At 40.2% G+C, this 25,254-nt stretch overlaps 2 protein-coding genes across 2 annotated transcripts; both read right to left on the bottom strand.

Moving 5' to 3' along the window:
* On the bottom strand, window positions 1-525 carry LOC122756180 (keratin-associated protein 4-7-like). Its single transcript, XM_044005344.1, has one exon. The coding sequence runs from the start codon at window positions 523-525 to the stop codon at window positions 1-3; it is 525 nt and encodes a 174-aa protein (XP_043861279.1).
* Window positions 526-14,587: 14,062 nt separating this feature from the next.
* Window positions 14,588-24,609, bottom strand: LOC122754805 (keratin-associated protein 9-1-like). The gene is made up of 2 exons (XM_044003258.1): window positions 23,955-24,609; window positions 14,588-15,693 (listed from the first exon to the last, which is right to left on the bottom strand). The coding sequence occupies exons 1-2, from the start codon at window positions 24,607-24,609 to the stop codon at window positions 15,020-15,022; spliced, it is 1,329 nt and encodes a 442-aa protein (XP_043859193.1). The 3' UTR covers window positions 14,588-15,019.
* Window positions 24,610-25,254: the final 645 nt, after the last annotated feature.

The raw sequence follows: 25,254 nt of genomic DNA, 5'->3' as shown, positions 1-25,254 counted from the left end.
TCAGCAGGAGGATCCACAGCAAGTTGGGCGGCAACAGGTGGTCCTGCAGCAAGGCTGGCAGCAGCTGGAGCCACAGCAATTTGGGCGGCAGCATGGCTGACAGCAACTAGAAATACAGCAGCTGGGGCGGCAGCAGGGCTGGCAGCAGCTGGACACACAGCAGCTGGGGCGGCAGCAGGGCTGGCAGCAGCTGGACACACAGCAGCTGGGGCGGCAGCAGGGCTGGCAGCAACTAGAAATACAGCAGCTGGGGCGGCAGCAGGGCTGGCAGCAGCTGGACACACAGCAGCTGGGGCGGCAGCAGGGCTGGCAGCAGCTGGAGCCACAGCAATTTGGGCAGCAGCATGGCCGGCAGCAGCTGGAAATGCAGCAGCTGGGGAGGCAGCAGGGCTGGCAGCAGCTGGACACACAGCAACTGGGGCGGCAGCAGGGCTGACAACAGCTGGACACACAGCAGCTGGGTCGGCAGCAGCCAGAGCCACAGCTTAGGCCACCACAGGTGGAGCCACAACAGGAGCTGACCATGGTTTTGGTGGGTTCAGAGTCTGGATTGGTTTCCAGGTGAGAAAGTTACTTGAGTATGGATGTCTCTTGGCCTCACAGACCTCTTTTATACTCCACTTCGAAGTGGCTGCTATTGCTAAGTCCTGATCATTTCCTTATTTTTTCATGGTAAAAAGTGATAATCAAATTAGTCAGTGGCATTTTTAAGCTTAACAGTTTTTGCTTGGACAGAAAAATAAAATTACTTTTTCAGTTAAGACTTTTCCAATGTATTCCTTATTTCTGAATCATACCTTGTCTTTTCTCTCTTGTTTATGCTCCCTTAAAACATTTCATCCTTGATTGGACAGCTGTAACTAGGAAGTTTTTCATCCTCTCAAACCTAATCATCCTTCTCTTCAGCATCTTCACATGGCTCCTAGTTCTAGCCTCTGGAGCCAATGAGAACAAATCGAATTCCTGATTTCAACATGACAGTCCTTCCAGACTGGGAGACAGTTTTAATGGATTCCCAATGCCTTCCTTGGCTTAAATAAAATAAGGAATACATTTTTCATGGAGTATTGTTTTAGCTTCTGTGCCAGAAAAGAGCCACAACATTCGAGGAAGATTTATGTCATTGAATAGGGAGTAGGCAAACTTCCTACTAAGCGTACAAGTGGTTGTTGCCTAAGTGGTTTTGACCTACAGCCAAGGAAATGGACCTGAGGTTCAGAAGGAAGGAATAGTCTTTCCTTGTTTACAAATAGAGTTGAGCATAATTATTCTGGCATTTGTTTTGGAGTCAAAATAAGGGAAATGATAGAGATAATTTCCCAAAGTCTAATTATTGTGTTAAGATATGCCAACAAAAAGTGAGTAATAGGACTGTGGTCATAACTATCTTCCTCTATGGTGTTTGTTCCTAGTGATCTCTATGGATATTACAGTAGGTTCTGTTCAAAATGATGGGCTGTTCTCTACTGATTGAGTATCTTAGATGCATGGCTATGGCTGGATTGGTAAAGTTGAGAGATCATCAGCCTTTGGAGGGGATTGTTCTCAATTCCATTTGAAGGTGACAGAAGAAATTTGCCTAAGAAATTGATACACTGGGGGAGCTAGGTGGTGCAGTGGATAAAGCACTGGCCCTGGATTTAGGAGGACCTAAGTTCAAATCTGGCCTCAGGCACTTGACACTTACTAGCTGTGTGACCCTGTGCATGTCACATAGCCCTCATTGCTCCTCAAAAAATATTGATATAGGGACAGTTAGCACAGTGGATAGAGCACCAGCCCTGGAGTCAGGAGGACCTGAGTTCAAATCCAGCCTCGGACACTTAACACTTACTAGCTGTTTGACCCTGGGAAAGTCACTTAACCTCAATTGCCTTACAAAAAATTTGATATAGTGTGGTGGTGGGGAGGGGAAACAGGAGCGGGTGGACCCAAGATGGTGGAGAGAAGCCAGAAAGTTGCCTGAGCTCTCCCCATTGCCTCAAAAACACCATTGAATCAAGCCTCTAAATGGATTCTGGAGCTACTGAAACTACAAAGAGACAGCGACACAATCTTTCAACCTGAGAACATTTAGAAGACTTTAGGAAAGGTTGATCTCACTTGCATGAACCTGAGCACAACACAGCTCAGCACAACACAGAAGAGGCCTGGGCAAGTCAGCAGTAGGCTCTTGGCCACAGCTAAGATCAAAAGCTAAATCCACTTGGTCCTGGATCAGAAGACTGATGGTGCAGTAGTCCAATTGTACAAACAGCCAACCCTGGCTGAGAGGGCAAACTGCCAACTAAAGAACCACCCACAGTGGGGGAAGCTAGGTGGTACAGTGGATGAAGCACTGGCCCTGGATTCAGGAGGACCAGAGTTCAAATCCAGCCTCAGACACTTGACACATACTAGCTGTTTGACCCTGGGCAAGTCACTTAACCTTCATTGCCCCACTAATAAATAGATAAATGAATGAATAGTTGAATAAATAGCTAAATAAATAAATAATTTTAAAATGTCTTTAAAAGAACCACCCACAGGGGCAGCTAGGTGGCACAGTGGATAGAGCACTGGCCCTGGATTCAGGAGGACCTGAGTTCAAATTCAGCCTCAGACACTTGACACATACTAGCTGTTTGACCCTGGGCAAGTCACTTAACCCTCCTTGCCCCGCCCCCAAAAAAGAATGACTTTGACAGCTTCTATGGCTACAGGTAATGCCAAAACACAAATTCGGATGAGGATAATGTTGTCAAAATGCCTACATGTGAAGCTTCAAGGGGGAAGATGAATTGGTCTTGAGACCAAAAAGCCTTGGAAGAGCTCAAAAAGGATTTTAAAATGAGAGAGGTAGAAGAAAAATGGGAAAAGAAATGAGAGTTATGCAAGATTAATTATGAAAAAAGAGTCTACAGCTTGGAAAAGGAAGCACAGAAATGGACTGAACAAAACAATTCCTTAAATACAATGGGGGGGGGGTGCAGCTAGGTGGAACAGTGAATAAATCACTCTCCCTAGATTCAGGAAGACTTGAGTTCAAATTGAGTCTTAGACACTTGACACTTACTAGTCGTGTGACCCTGGGCAAGTCACTTAGCCCCTTGGCCTGCAAAAACAAACAAACAATGAATAAATAAATAAATGAACAGATAAATAAATAAATAATGCAATTAGCCAAATGGGGAAAATAATTTGACCAAATGGAAAGGAGGTGTAAAAGCTTAGCAAAGAAAATAATGTATTTTAAATTAAAATTGGGCAGATGGAAACTAATGACTGTGTGAGACATTAAGAATCAGTAAAACAGAATCAAAAGAATGAAAAAAATATAAGAAAATATGAAATATCTCATCAAAATGACAACTGACCTTGGGTATTAGATCCAAGAGAAATAATTTAAGAATTATTGGACTACCTGAAAGCCATGATCAAAAAAAAAAAAGTCTAGACAAATTATTCCGGGAAATTATCAAGGAGAACTACCCTAATGTTGTTGAATAAGATGATAAAATGGTCATTGAAAGAATCCATCTAGGTGGTATAGTGGATAAAGCACTGGCCCTGGATTCAGGAGGACCCGAGTTCAAAACAGGTCTCAGACACCTGACACTTACTAGCTGTGTGACCCTGCGCAAGGCACTTAACCTACATTGCACCACAAAAAAAAAAAAAAAGAAGAAGAATCCACCAATCACCTCTATAAGAACCCAAAAGGAAAATTCCAAGGTGTATTGTATCCAAATTCCAGAAATATCAGGTGAAAGAGAAAATAATGCAAGCATCCAGAAAGAAACAATTCAAATATCATGGATTCACATTGAGGATTACACAGGACCTGGCAGCTTCAACATTAAAGGATTGGAAGGCTTGGAATATGATATTCTGGAAAGGCAATGGCACTTAGATTGCTACCAAGAATCAACTACCCAGCAAAATTGAGCATTATCTTTCAGGGGAAAAGATGGATATTCAATGAAATAGGGGACTTTCAAGGTTTCCTAATGAAAAGAGCAGAACTGAACAGAAAATCTTATCTTCAGATATAAAGTTCAAGAGAAATATAAAAAGCCAAACAGGAAAAAAAAGTTATTTAATAAGGTTAAACTGTTTACATCCCTACAGGGGTAGATAAAACTTACAACTCTTGAGAACTGTATCTATATTTGGGCAGATAGAAGGAGTATACATAGAGGGTATAGGTATACATTGACTTTTATGTGATGATAGAAAGAAAATTAAAGTTTGAAAAGGAAGGATATGGGGAGAAGAGGAAAGAGGAGGTGGAATGGGGTTAACTACATAATATAAAGAGGAACAAAAAATAAACCGATTGCAATGTTGAAAACTATTTCTACATGTAACTGGAAAATAATAAAATACTTTTATTTTTTAAAAAAACCTATTGCAATATAGGGAAAGAAAGGAGGAATGAATGTTGTTTCAACCTTATTCTCACCAGATTTGGTTCAGAGAGGAAATAATTTATGCACTCATTTGGATAAAGAAATTTAGCTTACTTGTTACAGAAGTAAAAGGGTAAGGGGAAAGGGGGCGGGGCACTGATAGAAGGGAGGGTAGAAGCAGGGGAAGAAAATGGGAAGAAAAGACAGGGGGCCCAACAAAAGGGTGGATGGATTGAGGGGGGGCAGTGTTCAGAAATAAAATTCTGGTGAGGAAGAATAGGGTGAAAGAAAAGAAAGTACAAACAAAGGGGGAAATAGGATGGAGAGAAATAGTAATCATAACTGTGCATTTGAATTGGATGAACTCTCCCATAAAACAGAAGTGAATAGCAGAGTGGATTAAAAACCAGAATCCTGCCGTATGTTGTTTACAAGAAACACATTTGAAGGAGAGAGATACACACGGAGTAAAGGTAAAAGATTGGAGCAGAATATATTATGTTTCAGCTGAAGTAAAAAAGCAGAGGTATTAATCCTTATCCAGGACAAAGAAAAAGCAAAAATAGATCTAATTAAAAGAAATAAGGAAGGAAACTATCTTGCTAAAAGGTATCATAGATAATTAAGTAATATCAGTACCAAACATATTTGCACCAAGTGGTATAGCATCCAAATTCTTAGAGAAGTTAAGTGAGGTACAAGAGGAAATAGAAAGAAAAACCATTCTAGTGGGACATCTGAACCTTCCCCTCTCAGAGCTAGATAAATATAACCACAAAATAAATAAGAAAGAAGTTAAAGAGGTGATTATAATTTTAGAAAAGTTAGATATGATAGACCTCTGGAGAAAACTGAATGAGGATAGAAAGGAATATGAATTTTTCTCAGTGGTACATGGCACATACACAAAAAATGACCATGTATTAGGGCATAAAAACCTCATAGTCAAATGTAGAAAGAGAGAAATAGTAAATGCATCCTTTTCAGATGCATTTTCATGCAGTATAAATTACACATAATAAAGAAGCATGGAAAGATAGATAAAAAATGAATTGGAAACTAAATAATCTCATCATAAAGACTGAGTGGGTCAAACAACAAATCATAGAAACAATGAATAACTTCATCCAAGTGAATGAAAACAATGAGACAACATATCAAAACTCATGGGATGCAACCAATGCAGTTCTTAGGGGAAATTTTATATCTCTAAATGCTTACATGTATAAAATAGAGAAAGAGGAGATCAATGAATTGGGCATGCAACTAAAAAAACTAGAAAGAGAACAAATTATAAATGCCCAATTAAATACTACATTAGAAATCCTGGAAATCAAAGGAGAGATTAATAAAATTGAAAGTAAGAAAACTATAGCGGCAGCTAGGTGGCGCGGTGGATAAACCATGTGCCCTGGATTCAGGAATACCTGAGTTCAAATCTGGCCTCAGACACTTGACACTTACTAGCTGTTTGACCCTGGGCAAGTCACTTAACCCCCATTCCCCCACAAAAAAAGTAAAAAAATAAAGTAAGAAAACTATAGAATTAAGAAATAAAATCAAGAGACAGTTTTATGAAAAAATTAGTAAAATAGATAAACCTTTAGTTAATTTGATTTTAAAAAGGAAGACAAGAACCAAATTACCAGCATGAATGGGGTGAATTTATCACCAATGAAGTAGAAATTAAAGCAATAACTAGGACCTATTTTTCTCAACTATATGCCAATAATTATAACAATCTAAATGAAATGGATGAATATTTACAAGCATATAAATCGCCCACATTAGCAGAAGAGGAAATATAATTCTTAAATAAGCCCATTTTAGAAAAAAAATTTTTTTTAATTGAACAAGTCATCAATGAATTCCCTAAGAAAAAATCTCCATGGTTTACAAGTGAATTCTACCAAACATTTAAAGAAAAATTAATTCCAATATTATACAAATTATTTTGAAAAAAAGTTCGATGAGTTCTACCAAATTCCTTTTATGACACAAATATGGTGTTGATACCTAAACCAGGTAGAGCCAAAATGGATAAAGAAAATTATAGACCAATTGCCTAATAAATATTGATGGAAAAATCTTAAATAAAATATTAGCAAGGAGATTACAGCAATTCATCACCAGGATCATGCACTATGACCATGTGCGATTTATACTAGGAATGCATGGCTGGTTCAACATTTGAAAAACTATCAACATAATCAACCACATCAATAACAAAACTAACCAAAATCACATGATTATCTCAAAAGATGCAGAGAAAGCTTTTGACAAAATACAGCACCAATTCCTAATAAAAACACTAGAGAGCACAGGAATAAATGGAGCTTTCCTTAAATTAATTAACAGTATCTACCTAAAAGCAGCAGCAAACATTATATGTAATGGGGATAAGTTAGAGGCATTCCCAGTAAGATCAGGGGTGAAATAGAGGTGTCCATTATCACCTTCATTAGTTAATATTTTACTAGAAATGTCAGCTTTAGCAATGAGAAGAACAAGAAATTAAAGGAATTAGAATAGGTACTGAGGAAACAAAACTATCACTTTTTGCAGATGATATGATGGTATACTTACAGAATCTTAGAGAATCAACTAAAAAATTACTTGAAACAATTGACAACTTTATCAAAGTTTCAGGATATAAAATAAATCCACATAAATCATCAGCATTTCTACCTCTCACCAACACAGCCTAGCAGCAGGAGATAGAAGTTAGGAATCTTTCCTTGCTACATAATTATTTCCCTATTATTTTGTGATAACTCTTTATAATCATGTGAGGTGTCATATGATGGACACAATATTGGATTTAGCCTTTACATCTGGTACTAACTATGTTAGCTCCTATAATTTCTTATAATGGCATGAGGATGATTAGGCAAATGATGCAAAGATTGGTGAAACCAGAATATGAATCCGCTTCTTAGTTAATATCACAATTATCTCAGTTCTGGGTTAAAGAAGGGAATATCAGCATAGCTTGCTATCTATCTATCCTTAAAGAGCAATCCACTTTTGTTAGGGGTTATTCATTTTGACTTGGCTAGAAGTTGAAAATGTTTCTATCACTTACTTGCTATGTACTGTTGTAAAACTAATTACTTAATATGTTTTTATATCATCCCTGAACCATTTATTACAACTGCAGTTGATTTAATCTGACAACTTTTGTATTATTTTATTTCTGTATTGAACTACATCCTATAAATAGAACTCTGAAATTCCTTAGTAGACTCTCATCCTCCAGATGGGGAATTGAATAATGCCAACTGTAAAAACAATTGGGTTTATTTTTTTTCTTTGCATCTGAGTTTCATATGTAACTCTTGGATAACCTATAATTATAAAAATCACTAAGTTAAAATCTTCCAAATTTCATTAGACATAAGGTTTTGAGCTAACTTTCATTCTCTGATCTGGTTATTGACAAAGTAATTTAAAGATGTGTTAAGATCAGTTTTGTCGATTTTCAGCTGAGGAAGAGATACAAAGAAGCTGGGAAGGACTGCTCTGCAATCCCACCTGAGATCACACCTGGAATAGAGAGCTTCATCAAGATGAGGTCTGAAGAATGAAACATCTATGAGATGAGACATTTCTTCACTGTTTCCTTTTCCATGTTGTATACATTATCTGTAAGATCTACTTACTAAATAAATAAATCAATGAAGAGAAATAGGTGGATCATTATACAATGATCAAAGGTAATTGGTTAGCATCATTCAATTCCATTGGTTGACATGAATTCAGGGTGGTCTAAATTAAAATGAACTCTACAGATGACATAAGGGACAAGTATGCAAAAAGATCCTCTCTGAAGGGCAAAGGCAAAGTCCAGTATCCACCTGTGGTTTGATCCCATCAGTTCACTGAGCTAAACAAAAGAATCAATCTCCACTTCTTTTGTTCCCTTGGGTTTGTCCCAGACAAGATTTACTGAATTTCCTCAAGAATTGGACTTTCTGGAATGGGAGGGGAGAGTGGGGAGAAAGGACTGAAACTGATCTCTAGGTCCCCCCAAGAAACTGATTATTGATAATTATTTTCTCACATGTGTATAATTTTTAAAATTGATGTTCACAGGGGCAGCTGGGTGGCGCAGTGGATAGAGCACCGGCCCTGGAGTCAGGAGTACCTGAGTTCAAATCCGGCCTCAGACGCTTAACACTTACTAGCTGTGTGACCCTGGGCAAGTCACTTAACCCCAATTGCCTCACTAAAAAAAAAAACCAAAAAAAAAATTGATGTTCACACTTTTATACACATACAGAGGTCATGGTAAAGAAATATTATCAAAGGTCATTAGTCTTTACTTGCTGCAATTAAACACTCATATTTCTATAAAAGGAGTTAATAGCAATTTTTAAAATCAAACATTCTAATACAATACAATCCAAAGATATACTAATTTGATACTTACATACTGAGTAATGATGGTAGGAAAACATTAAAAGCCTTTATTTTCCATAATTAAGCTATTATGTTTCTGTAAGAGCAGAAAATTTTGTGTGTACAGTAAAAACACCGCAATTCGTAACATACAATAGTCTTAAATCTGAGACTCAAATATTTTGTTGTTTCTTTGTTGTATAGATTGAGGGGATGCTTCTTTAATGACAAAGATGTGTGTTAGAGGTTAGGAAGACCATGGCACTTATTGGCTGTTGGAATATGGGTACCTCACTTTCTTTTTTGGCTTTAATTTCTATATCTGCAATGCAATTCTGCCATTATTGAGACAAGCTGAATGCTTCCCTAGTTTTCCTTCGTTTTAGTCCAAATTCATCATTGGAAGGTTATTTTAAAGTCATTATAAAGTCAGGACACATTCTGTTATGAAAAAGAAAAAAAGGGGGGCATATTGCTTCTCTTACTTTTTTCATAACAGAAAGTGGGTTATAGTCTTATGAATATGATTGTTTCCACATGATCTCCTATGACTCTTGAAGCCTGAAGAATTTTTGGACAGTAAGATTGTTCATCTTTTGAAAGTATAAATAAGTATGCTGATTCATAGCCACTTGTATTTTTATACCATCAATGCTGATGAATTATCTGGGTTGTCATCAATGGTTGATAGACTTTTTAAATGATGCTTATCCTTCTGATTATCTGATATCCAATCTATATCAGAATGTAAAAATGCAAGGGCAAAGACTTTTTATCTGCCCTGAATTGTCAGTGTCACACAGAGTGTGGTATTTAATGTAGTGGTATTAAAGTGTAAGACAGAAGGTATATTATAGTTACTTATTGAATTAATTTGATGTGGAAAGACATACTGCTTCTGCAGATGAACGATATGAAAACTTGTTTCTTTAATGAAGGCACTTTGCCATATATACTGATTTACTAAATACTCTGTGATCTGTAATCACTCTCTTAAACCGAACATTGCTTCTTTACCTTTCCCCACTTCATCACTCATACATTGACAAAATAATGAGTAAACAGACATACTGACATGTTTGTGCATCAGTCCATCTAGGGTAAGAAATGCAAAATAAGCTACCAAAACATTGGGACAAGACCATGTGGACACTGTTGCAGAAATGTAGAAACCTTTAGAACCTTTGTAGGTAGAGCTCCCAATACAGCATGAGACTATTTCTAAAGAGATTAAGGTGTAGTGGCAGAGGTAATAAGAACCATGAAGAGGTAGATTTGGAAGAAACTCATCTGGGATGTAGCCACTAGGAGTGAGGGTAGTAGAGCTACCTTCTGGTGGATTCCCATTATTAAATTATACTTTGAGGGATGTTTATGGGGCAGATTTTTCACTACCAGCACTGACAATATATAAGTCCTTAAGGACTCAGAAAAGTCAATAGACCAATAGAGAAACATAAGGCCCTTAAAGAGTTCATTAGGTCTCTTCAGAGTACAGCTAAGTGTGAGTTCAAAGTCATGGCAGCCTTGAATGGTTCACTCTGTAAAAAAGAGATTATGTCTAGTGCTGGTAATACCATTACAATTTCATAGTTCTGGAGTGAAGCTGTATTGGTCCTCCCTAGTTATGTGTCTGAGTGCAAGAAAGAGCAAGGCACAGAGAAATTTGTATCAGTTCAATTTTTGGTCAAGATTCAATATATGCAAGATTACTTTTTCTTCACTTTTTTTTTTTGATGAGGCAATTGGGGTTCAGTGATTTGCCCACGGTCACACAGCTAGTCAGTGTCAAGTGTCTGAGTCTGGATTTGAACTCAGGTCCTCCCGAATCCAGGGCTGGTGCTCTATCCATTGTGCCAACAAGCTGCCCCTCTTCACTTTTCTGTTCATGCAAAGGGGTGGCTGTCCATCTCAGACTGTTAGCTTCAATGGTAGCATATAAAATTTGACTTATTACCAAACAAATATGTAGATGGCATGGAAAGTGCACTTTTTTACTATTAAAATAATGTGCATTAATTATCTCACTCCCTGCCTATGTGTTGTGCCCTTTGAGATCACTTCTCTTTTCTACTCTGATAAGCTTTGCTTGGGAGAAAAACTAATTACTTGGTAATGTTTTAAGGCAAAAATTGGAGGAAATTAGAAATGATACCCAGTTTGGAATGCCCTAAGTATTTTCATTTCCTAATTTTCCATAAAATAATCACATCCAGAGCTGGAGTCTTTCCCATTGTTCATATGTGAACCATTATAACATATCCTTTTATCTTCTTCCCAAATCAGAATTCTATTTTTCTGAAATGATCATTTCCCCTCATTAATCATAGCAAGGATCTTTATGCAATAATGACCATACACCCACACTATCCATGATGTGATAGAAATATATGGCAAAATGATCCAAGCAAGGAAAGGGGGTAGTGGAACCAAGATGCCAGTGGAGAGGCTGTGACTCCCATAAGCTCCCAATAAACCATTCCACTCACTCCCAAATAATGCCATAAAAAAACCCCAGAGCAACTTAACTCACATAAGAACAGAGGGAGACTATTTTCAAGCCAAAGACTACAAATGAGATCACCTGCTGATCAGTCTGAGAGAGGAGCTCAGCCCATGGTCCAGACACAGCCAGGAACAGACTGTGCCTCCAGAGCCTAGGCTCCAGCAGCTTCTTCTGAGGCTCAGCTCTGGGACAGGTGAGGGGGTTCTGCAGGTGTCCAGGGAGAAGTGGCTGCAATCTCTGCTGGAGTTGGGGAGAAGTGCCCTGGTTCTGAAGCAGTGGGCCAAATCCAGTGGCAGAGGCCCAGTGGGGGAGGGGCACAGGTAAACCAATCTTCTGACCATAGAGAATCAGATTTCAATCAGACATCTTCTTCCTTGTGATATAAGAAGGCAAAAAAATAAACGAAAACAAAAAAAAAAACCCGACAATAGACAATGTCTTTGGGGAAGGAGTACACCAGAATACACCATCAAAAGAAGAAAATAACAAAGTCAAAGCTCTAGCATCCAAAGCTTCCAAGTAAAATATGAATTGGTCTCAGGTCATGGAAGCATTTGAAAAGGGAATTTAAAGAGAAAGTAGGAGAGAAAAAAGAAAGATATAGAAAGATGGAGGAAAGAATGGAAAGAGAAATGAGAGCAATGCAGGAGAGTCATAAGAAAAAAGTCAACACCTTGAAAACCCAAATGGGAAAGGAGGTACAAAAGCTCTCTGAAGAACATAACTGTCTAAGAAGCAGGATTGAACAAATAGAAACTAATGTCTTTATGAGAAGCCAAGGCACAGTAAAGCAAATCCAACTGAATAAAAACATGGATGGCAATATGAAATATCTCCTTGGAAAAACAGCTGACCTGGAAAACAGATCCAGTAGAGATCATGTGAAAATCATTGGACTACCTGAAAGCCATGACCAAAATAAGAGGCTAGACATCATCTTCCAAGAAATTGACAGGGAAAATTGCCCTGATATTCTAGCGGCAGAAAGTAAAATAGAAATTGAAAGAATCCACTGATCACTTCCTGAAAGAGATCCCAAAAGGAAAACTTCCAGGAATATCATAGCTAACTTCCAGAGATCCCAGGCCAAGGAGAAAAAGCTTCCAGCAGACAGAAAAAAGGAATTCAAATACTGTGGACCTACAATAAGGATAAAATAAGATCTGGCAGCATCTACATTAAAGGGCCAGAGGGCATGGAACATGATATGCCACAGGGCAAAGAAACTGGGACTACAGCCTACCCAGCAAAACTGGTTATAATCTTTCAGGTGGAAAAATGGGACTCCAATGAAAAAGAGGACTTTAAGACATTTGTGATGAAAAGACCTATACTGAATAGAAAATTTGACTTTCAAATACAAGACCCTTGAGAAGCATAAAATGGTAAAGAGGAAAAAGAAATCATGAGGTATATTAAAAGATTAAACTGTTTACATTCCTACATGGGAAGATAATACTTCTAACTCATAAGATCTTTTTCAGTATTAGGGCAGCTGAAAAGAATAAACTTAGACAGAGGGCACAAGTATGAATTGAATATTAAGGGATGATATCTGCAAATCATTTTTTGTTTATCTTTGCTTGTTATGGGCCAGGCAGGGTGGGGTGGCTTATGTCTGGGGCCAGATATGGACTCAGGGCCTCCTTGGTCCAGGGCTGGTGCTTTGTCCAATGTGTCACCTAGCTGACCCATGATGACATCTTCATAAAAAAGTTAAGGGTAAGAGGAATGCACTGGAAGAAAGGGAAAGGGAGAGGTGGACTGGGGAAAAGTAGCTCACATAAGAGAAACAAGAAAAAGCTTATGGAATGGAGAGGAAGATGGGAAAGGAGTGGGGGAGTGAGTGAACCTTACTCTCATTAGAATTGATTCAAAGAGGGAATAACACACATACTCAAGTGGGTATAGTAATGTATTTTGCACTGAGGGAAAGTGGGAGGGGAAGGAGATGGGGGGGAGAGGTGAAGGAAGGAAGGGCAGATTGGGGGAGGGGGCAGCAGAAAGCAAAACACTTTCAAGGAGGGATAGGGTGAAGGAAGATAGAAAATAGAGTAAATATCAAGGGGAGGGAATAATATGGAGGATAATACAGTTAGCAATAGTAACTGTGAAAAAATGATAAGCAAGAAGATATCAGAAGGACTTATGAAAAATGCAAACCATTAACAGAGAAGGAACTGATAGTATCTGAATATGGATTGAAGTATAATTTTATTTGTTACCTCCTCTTTCTAAAGGTATTTGTTCTATTTTCTTTCACACCCTGACTCATGAGAAGATGTGTTGCATAACTATACATGTATGACATATTGAATTACTGGATTTCATAGGGAGGGACGAGGAGGGAAGGGGGGAAGAAAATTTAGAACACAAAGTTTTAAAAAATCAATGTGAAAAGTAATGATGAGCAGGAGGAGTTCAGAGAAACCTGGAAGGACTTACAGGAACTGATGTTGACTGAGGGGAGTAGAATCAGGAGAACACTGTACACAGTAACAGCAACCCTGTGTGATGAACAATGGTGATAGATTTGGCTCTTTTTAGCAATGCAATGATCCAAACCATTTCAAAGAACTTCCTGATAGAAAATGTTCTCACCATCCAGAAAAAAAGAACTGTGGTTTATGAATGGAGATTGAACCATATTGTTTCTACTTTGGGGCTGTTTTTTCCTTCTTTTTGAGGTTTTCCCCTTGTGCTCTGACTCTTCATTCACAATATGACTTACACAGAAATATGTTTGATGTGATTGCACATATATAACATATATTAGATTGCTTCCTGTTTTGGGGAGGAGGGAGGGAAGGGAGGGTGGGAGAAAAATTGGGAACTAAAAATCCTATGAAAACAAGTGTTGGAAACTATCCTTATATGTAAGTGGAAAATAAAATATACTGAACTATTAAAAAAACAAGCAAACAAAAAACCAAACAAAACTGATCCAAGAAAGACTGAAAGTCACACAATCACAAGGCTAGCTCACTGCATAAGAAGGAGCATAATTACTGCATATATAGGTTACATTTGTATGTGAATGACTTGGATGGGGAAGAAAATGATGAATTATATTGACTTTGTACACATTAAAACATGCGGAGGCTAGAAAATCACTTTGGAAGTATATGATTGTCAGTATTCCTTTAGAACATGGGTTAAACTAAATTGCTGCTGAAAACCCTTTGAAATGTGCAATTCTGTGATTTTTAGAATTACTCAAGCAATGATAATGAAGAAATAAAGAGAATGCATTACCCAAGCCGGTGGATTCATGAAATTTCCAGGAAGTTTTATTTGAAAATCGAGAAACACCAAGACAAAGGCAAATCACTAGGACAGAGAATTTGAGGAGGAAAGAGCTTTGGAATCTCAGTATTCAAATCTTGGTGTGAGCTAAAAACATGGCCCATGATGTTCTTCTTCTCAAAGAGCAGAACTTGGGGCATAAAGGTCAGGAAGGAAGATTCTGGGGGTTTTGGAGAACAGGTTTTAGTTGATGGACTTAAGTATAAATTTCTTGTGCACATAAGAGGATGAAGGCAATAGAGAGAAGAACATTGGATGAGTTGCTGATTGTCAATTTCCAATGGGACTCACATGGATTAGTTTTTGTTTGCCATGAGTGAGACCTTTTTGTACTGAATGACAGGAAGAAAAGCTCTGGTACCAGGTTGAGATGGGGTGGGGATGTTGGGCCTTTGCAGAGGCGTGTGAGAGCTGATCAGCAGGAGGAGCCACAGCAGGTTGGGCGGCAACAGGTGGTTCTGCAGCAGGTGGTCTGGCAGCAGGTGGGGCGGCAGCAAGGCTGGCAACAGCTGGACCCACAGCAGCTGGGGCGACAGCATGGCTGGCAGCAACTAGAAATACAGCAGCTGGGGCGGCAGCAAGGCTGGCAGCAGGTGGGGCGGCAGCAAGGCTGGCAACAGCTGGACCCACAGCAGCTGGGGCGACAGCATGGCTGGCAGCAACTAGAAATACAGCAGCTGGGGCGACAGCATGGCTGGCAGCAACTAGAAATACAGCAGCTGGGGCGACAGCATGGCTGGCAGCAACTAGAAATACAGCAGCTGGGGCGGCAGCAAGGCTGGCAACAGCTGGACCCACAGCAGCTGGGACGACAGCAGGGCTGGCAGCAGCTAGAAATGCAGCAGCTGGGGCGACAGCATGGCTGGCAGCAGCTAGAAATGCAGCAGCTGGGGCGGCAGCAGGGCTGGCAGCAGCTGGACACACAACAGCTTGGGCGGCAGCAGGTGGTTCTGCAGCAGGTAGTCTGGCAGCAGGTGGGGCGGCAGCAGGGTTGGCAGCAGCTGGGGGCACAACAACCAGAGCCACAACTTAGGCCACCACAGGTGGAGCCACAACAGGAGCTGACCATGGTGTTGGTGGGTTCAGAGTCTGGGTTGGTTTCCAGGTGAGAAAGTTTCTTGAGTATGGATGTCTCTTGGCCTCACAGACCTCTTTTATACCCCAACTCCAAGTGGTTTCTATTGCTATGTCCTGTTTATTTCCTTATTTTTTTCATGATAAAAAGTGATAATCAAATTAGTCCTTGTCATTTTTATGTTGGCTGTTGTCACTTGGCCAAAAACAATTACCTTTCCAGCTAAGGCTTTATTTCTGGATCATTCCATATCATTTCCCCCCCTTGTTTATGTCCACCTTAAAGCATTTCATCATTATTTGGACAGCTATAATTATGGAAATTTTCTTTCTTTCAGGCTTAAATATGCCTCTCTTCAACAACTCATTGCTCCCACTTCTGGCCCTTGGATCCTAGTAGAACAATCCTAATTCCTGACTTCAACAGTTCTTCCAGATTGGAAGTCAGTATTCATGGATTCCCAATGCCTCCTCTAAGTTAAATAAAATAATGAAAACGTTTCTCACGGGATTTCATTTTAGGTTCTATGCAAGAAAGAGGCAGACCAGTTGAGGAAGATTTCTGTCATTCAGTAGAAAATAGGCAGACTTCCTACTAAGGGGACAAGTGGTTGTTGCCTAAGTGGGTTTGGCCTACAGCCAAGGAAATGGGCATTAGACTCAGAAAAATTAATAGCGTTTCCTTGTTTACAAATAGAGTTGAACATAATCGTTCTGGCATTTGTTTTGGAGACAAAATAAGGGGAAGTGATAGAGCTAATTGCCAAGAGTCTGATTATTATGTTAAGCTATGCCAAATTAAAGAGAGCAATAGGCCTGTATCCATAACTACCTTCCTCTACATTGTTTTTACCTAGTGATCACAGATACCACAGTAGTTTCTGCTCAAAATGACAGACTGTGCTCTACTGGGTGGAGACCTTAGTTGCATGGTTATTGCTGAATTAGTGAAGGAGAAAGATGATAAGTTTTTGGAGGAGATTGTTTTCAATTCCATTTGACGGTGGCAGAAGAAATTTGCCTAAGAAATCGATACATTCTGCTTGGGGCTACATGGGCTTATTTAGACATGGATGTGAATAAGAGCGATGAACATTTCTATGTATAATCGAATGAATTTCACTTGGTCTCTAATGATATGGATGTCCATTGGATTTTAGAGATGGAAGAGAGCTCATAGGTCATATAGCCCCTCCCATGCATTTTAAAACTAATTGAAGTGGGCTCCTGAACTCATGACACGATCACTCCAAAAAACATCCAAATAATGCCATAGGAAAATGCCCAGAGCAGCAAAACTCATAGAAGAATGTGCTGAAATCATCTTCTAACCAAGAACGGCTTGGAAGGTCAGAAGGAGGGAGCTGCTGTGTTGATACAGGAGTCAAGCCTAACCCCCAGAGTCACCCTGACAGACATCCAGTCCCAGGAAGGCCTCACCAGAGAAGCAGACCCCCAGAGCCTCTGAATCAGCTGAAGCACCAGTGTTGTCTGGAACTAAGCTCACAGTCTGGTGAGTGGGCTGAGCCCTGGGCAGGGGGGAGACTACAGGGGTCTATGCTGGTGCTAAGGCAGAACTTGGATGTGACACTCCTGCTAAGAACCAGGAGGTAGGCTCAAGTAGCAGGGGCCCAAGTCGGGGAGGGGCAAAGGCTCATCGGAGCTAACAACCACAACACACAAAGCTGGTCGATTAGCAAATTGGTCTGGGGTCATGTAAGGACCAGGGAACAGGCCAGGCAAGTGAGGAACCTGATTCTCCTTAAATCATACCACCTGGGACTTCTTAAGCTTGGGATACTGCAGCCTGGAAACAGTGCCCCACTTTAAGGAGCTAAAAGTCAAGTAAAAGAAAGGCAAGATGAGCAGGCAGAGAAAGGTGAGGACCATAGAAAGTTTCTTCAGTAACCCGGAAGACCAAGGGGCACCCACAGAGGAAGATGTCAACATCAAGGCCCCAATATCTAAAGCTTCCAAGAAAAATATGAATTGGTCTCAGTCCATAGAGGTACTCAAAAAGGACTTTGAAGATAAAGTTACAGAGGTAGAGGAAAAAATGGAAAGAGAAAACTAGTTGAACTGAGCCTTAGACAAAGGAACTATTTTCTCCTAGGGTCCACCTATGAAAAAGGCATAATTGTGTCAGCTAACCTTTCATAGTTATAATAACTAAGTTTGTTACTGGAAGAGAGAAGACAAGAGAGAATGAGAAGCAAAAGGAAGAAAAGTGCGGCAGTATAATTGTGGGAAGAGCAAGGAAGAGATTTGAAAGGGAAAAAGAGCAGAACGGAAGATGAGGGAAGGGAAGGAGAAGAGAGGGAATTGAAGGGGAAGGGAGGGGAGGAAATGGGAAGGAGTGTGAGGGAAGAAATATGGAGGAAGGGGAGGGGAAGAAAGAAGTGGCAAAGGAAAGAAAGGTAAGAAAAAGAGAGGGAATGGAAAACAAAATTCATCTCCCTCAAATTTTTGTAGATGTGGAAGAATTTGAAGTTCAGGGTGCCTCCCCCCCCCCCCCCGCCCTTGACCTAATCAGCGTGTCTGTTAATTCTAATGTTCTGTCTGTTTTTTCTCTTAATTTTTATACTTTGTTTATGAGAGATGGCCGATAGAGTAGGGAAAGAGGGAAGGATGCATTCATAAATGATTTTCACAACAATATTAATGCAAATTTATTAAAGGTGAAGTTCTGGCAAGATGGTAGAGAAAAAAAGCAGGGTCTCTCCTGAGCTTTTTGCAAAACCCCTCCAAACAACGTTAGATAATGGCCAAAGACACATTCTGATATGGCAGGACCCACAAAAGGATGGAGACAAACAATTTTCCCACCGAAGACAATTTAGAAGGTTGACAGGAAAGTTGTGCTGCACCAGGATGAGAGAAGAGCACAGCCCAAAGCAGGCTGCAGGCCAACAAACCAGCACTAGACCTTGGGGGCAACTGAATCAGTGGCAGCAGTGGCAATTTTTAGATTTCTCAGGCACAGGAGGTAAGAGGGGTCAGATTACTGGTCAGAAAGTGATTACAAGGGTCCATCTGCTGGCACTGGGGCTAGAGCTCTATTGGGTCACCCCATACTTGGATCTGCATCACTGTATTGGCCCTCATTCTCAGGGTGAAGAGGAGTGCTAGCATACCATAACTTCTGGCTGAAAGGGAGCTTGAATGAAGATTGGAATGATATCAGGTCACCCCCCCAGTAGTCCAGGACGCCCCAGCTTTTGTCAAAAAATATTTTGCCAGCAACATACTAACCTCATCTCTGTACCTGGATTGAGGACTTGCAAATAGTGTTGAGAGTGACAGCTGTAGTAACATACACTTGAGAAAGAGAATTGCTCTTGTTAATGGCCTTTTGAAGTTCAGGACGCCCCCCTTCCCCCCCTTTTTTTTGGAGCTCCAGTATGAACTTAAATCCTACTAGGAAACTCTGGGTTTCCCTGATCAACGAGTGTAGAGTGACACAGAACTGCTCTACAAGGACTCCAGAGATCTTAGGATCTGATTTAAAAATAATTCTGCATGTGGCAATCCCTCCAGATAGCCACAATGCAGATTGAAACATACTTTTTCTTTACTTTATTTTGCATTTTTGTCAGTGTTTTCTTTCACAACATGACTTAGAGGAAAATATGCTTCATATGACTGAATATATATGTATGTATATATATATATGTATATATATGTGTATATATATATGTGTGTGTATATATATGTGTGTGTATATATATGTGTATATATATGTGTGTGTGTATATATATATATATATATATATAAAACAATATCAAGTTGCTTTAAATTTCAATGAAGGGGGTAGTCATAGAGAGGGAGCAAGGAAATCTGGAGATCAAAATTTGAAAAAAAAAGGAATGATAAAATCATTTTACATGAAATTGGGCAAAATAAAATATTGAATCAAAAATGTTAAGTACGAAAGAGGGTTCTGTTCTGGTAGAGATAACTTTGTGACTAAAATCATTCAGAAGTTTCAAATAACAAAAGTCTGGGGAAAATTACTTGGGTGATGTATTTAATTACAAATCATGAACATCCCATTGAAGATATAGTCATTATGAGAAAGAGTTTCCTATAAAATATATAAAAACTTGTGAAGATTTCTTTTAATTGGGGAAAAAAGAAAAGGTCTCATTGCAAAGTAACTTTATGGTACTGTGATGGAGCATTTTGATTTGCAGAAAACAATGGATAGAAAAGCAGCTTCTTCTCCATCCTAGGAATTGGGGAGAGACTAAGGAAGTAAAGTGTTTAACACTGGTACCTCAGGAAGAAACAACATATCAATGAGAACACTTCATTGGCACAACTTTACCACTTTGATACATAGATTTCTTTTTCACTGATGATATCGTATATTGACAAAGAGGGAAAAAAATAATCTAACTTGCACATTCCTGCCTTTCCAATAAATGGAACAAATTTAGCTTGTTGTGGCTTCTTGGATATTCTTTTCCATAAGCTGCACTTGCCCAGTTCCTCCAACTGATCCTACTATTTCAGAGACTAAAGACTCTTCACTAAGCTTGTTCCCCTCCTTCTTGCTCTGTGGCACTCACAGTTCACAGACCTGCTCTATAAGAGGTCTATTTAGGGTAGGTTTTCTTGCCTCCTTAGTCTGGAAACCTATGCCACTCGATACAGACACAGATCTTAGTAGTTTTGATTAGTTTCTTTCACTAATCGGTCACACTGGGGACTCATATTGAACGAAAATGCTCAGATCTCTTTCAGACAACCTTCTGTCTAATCCTCTTAATAGACAGGTGCTTCTCTCATTTTGTGCTAGAAAAGTGATATTTATGCCACATAAAAGTTTCCATTTTCTCTGTCGCATTTCATTTTAATGGCTTCAGTAGAGGCTCCCAACTCTCAAGATGCATTTGGATCCAAAATCTGTCACCAAGTGCCTTCATTCACTTTCCCAATTGTGCTCCATGTGTCTTTTCAACCAGCACATCTTCTGTGCCTAAGTTAGGGTAGGGTGGAGCCATCCTATGAAGGAAGTTCTGTAAATGCTGAACAGAGAACTTTGTATTTCATGCTAAGGAAAACTGGGAGCCAGTCAGTCAGTCCATAAACTCTGAAGAAGCGTCTACTCTATTCCAGGCAAATACAAAAAGAGGCAAAAGACAGTCTGCCCTAAAGGAGCTCACAATTTATTGGAAAAACAACAAGCAAACAAATATATACAAACAAGCTATATACAGGATAGCTTCATTTTCATCCAAATTCACCACTAGATGGTTATTCTGAAGTCATTGCAAACCCAGGACACATTCGTTATGAAAGTTATAAAAAACAAGGGTGTGGGGTTGGGGAGAAATGGGGCAGGAGCATACTGCTTCTCTTATTTTTTCTTCCTTTCCTAATAAGAACAGTGCCATATTCTTGTGAATTTGATCATTTGCAAATGAGTACCTACATCTCTTGGCTCCTAAAGAATTTTTGGACAGTAACGTTATCCGTCTTTTGGCAGTAGAAAGACGTATGCTAATTCCTTGCCACTTTTGTTTTTCTGCTGTCAAGTGTGGTGAATAACTAGGGGTGTTATCAATGGTAGATAGCTTATTTAAACAGTGCTTATCCTTCTGATTTTGTGATATCCAGTCTAGATCAGGATGTAAATATGCAAGGGCAGAGACTTTTTTTTTTTCAGTTCTGAATTGCCAGGGTCACATACAGTATGGCATTTAATACAGAGGTCTTAAAGTGCGACACAGAAGATATGTTATAGCTGCATATTGAATTAGTTTGATCTGCAAGGTTATACTGCTTGTGCAGAAGAACAATATGAAAACTTGTTTCTTTAATGAAGGCAATGTGCCATATTCACTGATGTACTACCTACTTTGTGATCTGTACTTACTATCTTACACCAGATGTTGCATCTTTACCCTTCTCCCCTCCATCACTCATACATTAACAAAATACATTGTAAACAAAGAAATATGTTGATTTTCTTATATCAGTCCACCTAGGGAAAGAATACAAAATAGGCCATTAACTTCCTTTGCACTAGAAAACTCATAAAGGAACAAAACCCCATGAGTGCTGTGGATATGGGAAAGCCTTTCTCAGAAGTCTGATCTTACCCATCACATTAGGACACACACTGGAGAGAAACCCTATGAATGCAATGAAGGTGGAAAATCCTTCACCTGGGGTTCTGGTCTTTCAGCACTTAAGAGAATACTTTCCAGACAGAAATCTTATGAATGTATTGACTACGGAAAGGCACCTACCTCTCTGGATCACAGCACTTAACTCAACATTATAGAACTCATGATGGAGAAAAACATTCTCATTAATATAGTCTTTGTAGCAATCCACCCCCCCCCAAAGTGCCATTAAGACATGAGGTCAAGAAGATGTGAAGATTGTTGTATTAATGTAGTAACCTTTAGACTCCATGGGGGTAGAGACCCCAAGACACCATAAGGCTATTTTAAGTAGATTAAGGCGTAGTGATAGAGAGAATAAAAGGTAGGTACAGTTATGGATGGGAGGAACTCATCTGGGATGCAGCCAGTAGGAGTGGGTGGATTGAATCCACCTTCTCTTGGATTCCCATGTTATTTATATCTTCATTGAAGGGTGATGATAGGGCAGCATTTTCATTACAACCACCGGCAATGCAAGACTACCTGAAGATTCAGAAAATGCATAGACCAATAGAGAAACTTAAGGCTCTCAAGTTGCTCATCAGGTTTCTTCAGACTACAACTGAATGTGGGTTTACAGTCATGGCAACCTTGAATGAATCACTCTGTGTAAGTGAAATTATTTCTACTGCTGGCAATGCCATTATTCTGTCAGAGTCCTGGGGTGAAGCTGTACTTAGCCATCTCTAATTATGTGTCTGACTGCAAGAAACAATGAGGCACAGAAACATTCCCATCTGTTCAGTTTTTGGTCAGGATTCTATAGATGCAGGATTTCTGATAAACCATCTTTACTTTCACTTCTGAGTTCATGCAAAGGGTACTAGATGTCTATCTAGTACCTTTAAATTCAATGGTAGCCTAAGAAATTTGACTCATTACCAAACAAATACCTAAATGGCATGAAAGGTGACCTTTACTACTATTAAAATAATGTGCATCGATCCTCTCACTCCCTACCTCTTTGTTGTTCCTTGGGCATCACGTGTCTTCTCTACCCTAGGTCTAAGCTCTGCTCTGAAGAAATATTGATCCTTTGCCGACATTTTTAGAGCACCAATTGGATGGAATAAGAAATGGTGACCAGATTGGAATATCCTAAGAATTCCCTTTCCCTATTCCCCATGCAATGATGATCACATATGGAGCTAGAGTCTTTCCCAATATTCATATGTGAACCATTCCAACATATCTTTTACTCTTCTTCCCACATTAGAATTCTTTCTGAAATGATCCTTTTTCCTCACTGAACATAGCAAAGATCTTTATGCCATGATGACCATTCACCAACTCTATCCATGATATGACAAAATGATCCAAGGAAGACTGCAAGTCACACAACCATGTGTCTAGCTCACTGCATAAGAGGAATCAAAATGGCTGCATCGATACATTACATTTCTGTATGAATGGCTCCAGGGGAAAAGAAAAATGATGAACTTGATTGCCTTTCTATAAATGACCACATGCAAAGTATACGAAAGTCAATATTCCTTTGGAGTATGATTGAAACAAAATTGCTGCTGAAGAACCTTTGAAATGTGCAATTCTGTGGTTGTTAGAATTGCTCAGGCTTTTTTGATGAGCACAGGAAGAGAAAAGAATTAGCCAAGACACTGGATTCATGGAATTGCCAGAAGATTTATTTGGAATTGGACAGACACTAAGACAGAGGCAAATTAGTAGGACAGGGAATCTGAGAAAGATCTTTGGAATCTTGGTATTCAATGGAGAAACAGCAAGCAAACAATTACGAGGTAAGAACAATTCCCAAAGAGCAGAACTTGGTGCCTGAAGGTCAGAAAGGAAATTCTGGGGGGTTGGGAGAACAGGCAAGACTTTGAGTTGATGGACTTAAATAAAACCTTGTTGTCCACATAAGAGGCATAATAAGGCAACCGAGAGCTGAACGTTGGATGTTGAGTTTCTGGTTGTCACTTCTGAAGGGGTCTCATGTGGATTAGTTAGCTATTACTTGCCATGAATGAGCCCTTTTTGTACTGAATGACAGGAAGAAAAGATCTGGTGCCTGGTTGATATGGGGTGGGGATGTTGGGCATTTGCAGAGGCGTGTGAGAGCTGATCAGCAGGAGGAGCCACAGCAGGTTGGGCGGCAACAGGTGGTTCTGCAGCAGGTGGTCTGGCAGCAGGTGGGGCGGCAGCAAGGCTGGCAGCAGCTGGGGCGGCAGCAGGGCTGGCAGCAGCTGGACACACAGCAGCTGGGGCGGCAGCAGGGCTGGCAGCAACTAGAAATACAGCAGCTGGGGCGGCAGCAAGTGGTTCTGCAGCAGGTGGTCTGACAGCAGGTGGGGCGGCAGCAGGGCTGGCAGCAGCTGGACACACAGCAGCTGGGGCGGCAGCAGGGCTGGCAGCAGCTGGACCCACAGCAGCTGGGGCGGCAGCAGGGCTGGCAGCAGCTGGACACACAGCAGCTTGGGCGGCAGCAGGGCTGGCAGCAACTAGAAATACAGCAGCTGGGGCGGCAGCAAGTGGTTCTGCAGCAGGTGGTCTGACAGCAGGTGGGGCGGCAGCAGGGCTGGCAGCAGCTGGACACACAGCAGCTGGGGCGGCAGCAGGGCTGGCAGCAGCTGGACACACAGCAGCTGGGGCGGCAGCAGGGCTGGCAGCAGCTGGAAATGCAGCAGCTGGGGCGGCAGCAGGGCTGACAACAGCTGGACACACAGCAGCTGGGTCGGCAGCAGCCAGAGCCACAGCTTAGGCCACCACAGGTGGAGCCACAACAGGAGCTGACCATGGTGTTCGTGGGTTCAGAGTCTAGGTTGGTTTCCAGGTAAGAGAGTTTCTTGAGTATGGATGTCTCTTGATCTCAGAGACCTCTTTTATACCCCAACTCTAAATGGTTGCTATTGCTAGGTCCTGTTTATTTCCTTATTTTTTTTTTAATGGCAAAGAAGTGATAATCAAACCAGTCAGTGGCATTTTTAGGTTAAATGTTTTCACTCGGACAGAAAAAAAAATAATTACCTTTCCAGGTAACACTTTTCCAATACATTCTTTATTTCTGAATCACACCTTGCCTTTTCTCCCTTGTTCATGACCACCTTAACGTACTTAATCATTATTTGAATAGCTGTAATTAGGAAGTTTTTTCCTTCTCTCTAGCCTAAATATGCCTCTCCTCAACATCTTCACGTTGCTCCTAATTCAGCCCTTTTAGCCAAGTAGAACAAACCTAATTCCTGGCTTCAACATGACAGTCCTTCCAGACTGGAAAACAGTTTTCATGAATCCCCAATGCCTTCCCTGGGTGAAGTCAAATAAGGACTACATTTCTCATGGACGTTTGCCTCAAATCGTATTCCAGAGAAGGGGCAGACCAGTTGAGGAAGATTTCTGTCATTGAATAGGACATAGGAAAGCTTCCTACAAAGGAGGACAA

Source organism: Dromiciops gliroides, chromosome 4 (assembly GCF_019393635.1).
Source record: "Dromiciops gliroides isolate mDroGli1 chromosome 4, mDroGli1.pri, whole genome shotgun sequence".
In the NCBI taxonomy this organism is placed as follows: Eukaryota; Metazoa; Chordata; class Mammalia; order Microbiotheria; family Microbiotheriidae; genus Dromiciops; species Dromiciops gliroides.
Note: the sequence above shows the minus strand (reverse complement) of the source record. Positions and strands in the feature narration are given on the sequence as shown.

Coding starts and splice junctions, on each gene's coding strand:
- LOC122756180 (XM_044005344.1), bottom strand. CDS start 525: ATGGTCAGCTCCTGTTGTGGCTCCACCTGTGGTGGCCTAAGCTGTGGC.
- LOC122754805 (XM_044003258.1), bottom strand. CDS start 24,609: ATGGTCAGCTCCTGTTGTGGCTCCACCTGTGGTGGCCTAAGCTGTGGC. Junction 15,694..23,954: donor CTGTTGCCGCCCAACCTGCT/GTGGCTCCTCCT, acceptor AAACCAACCCAG/ACTCTGAACCCACCAACACC.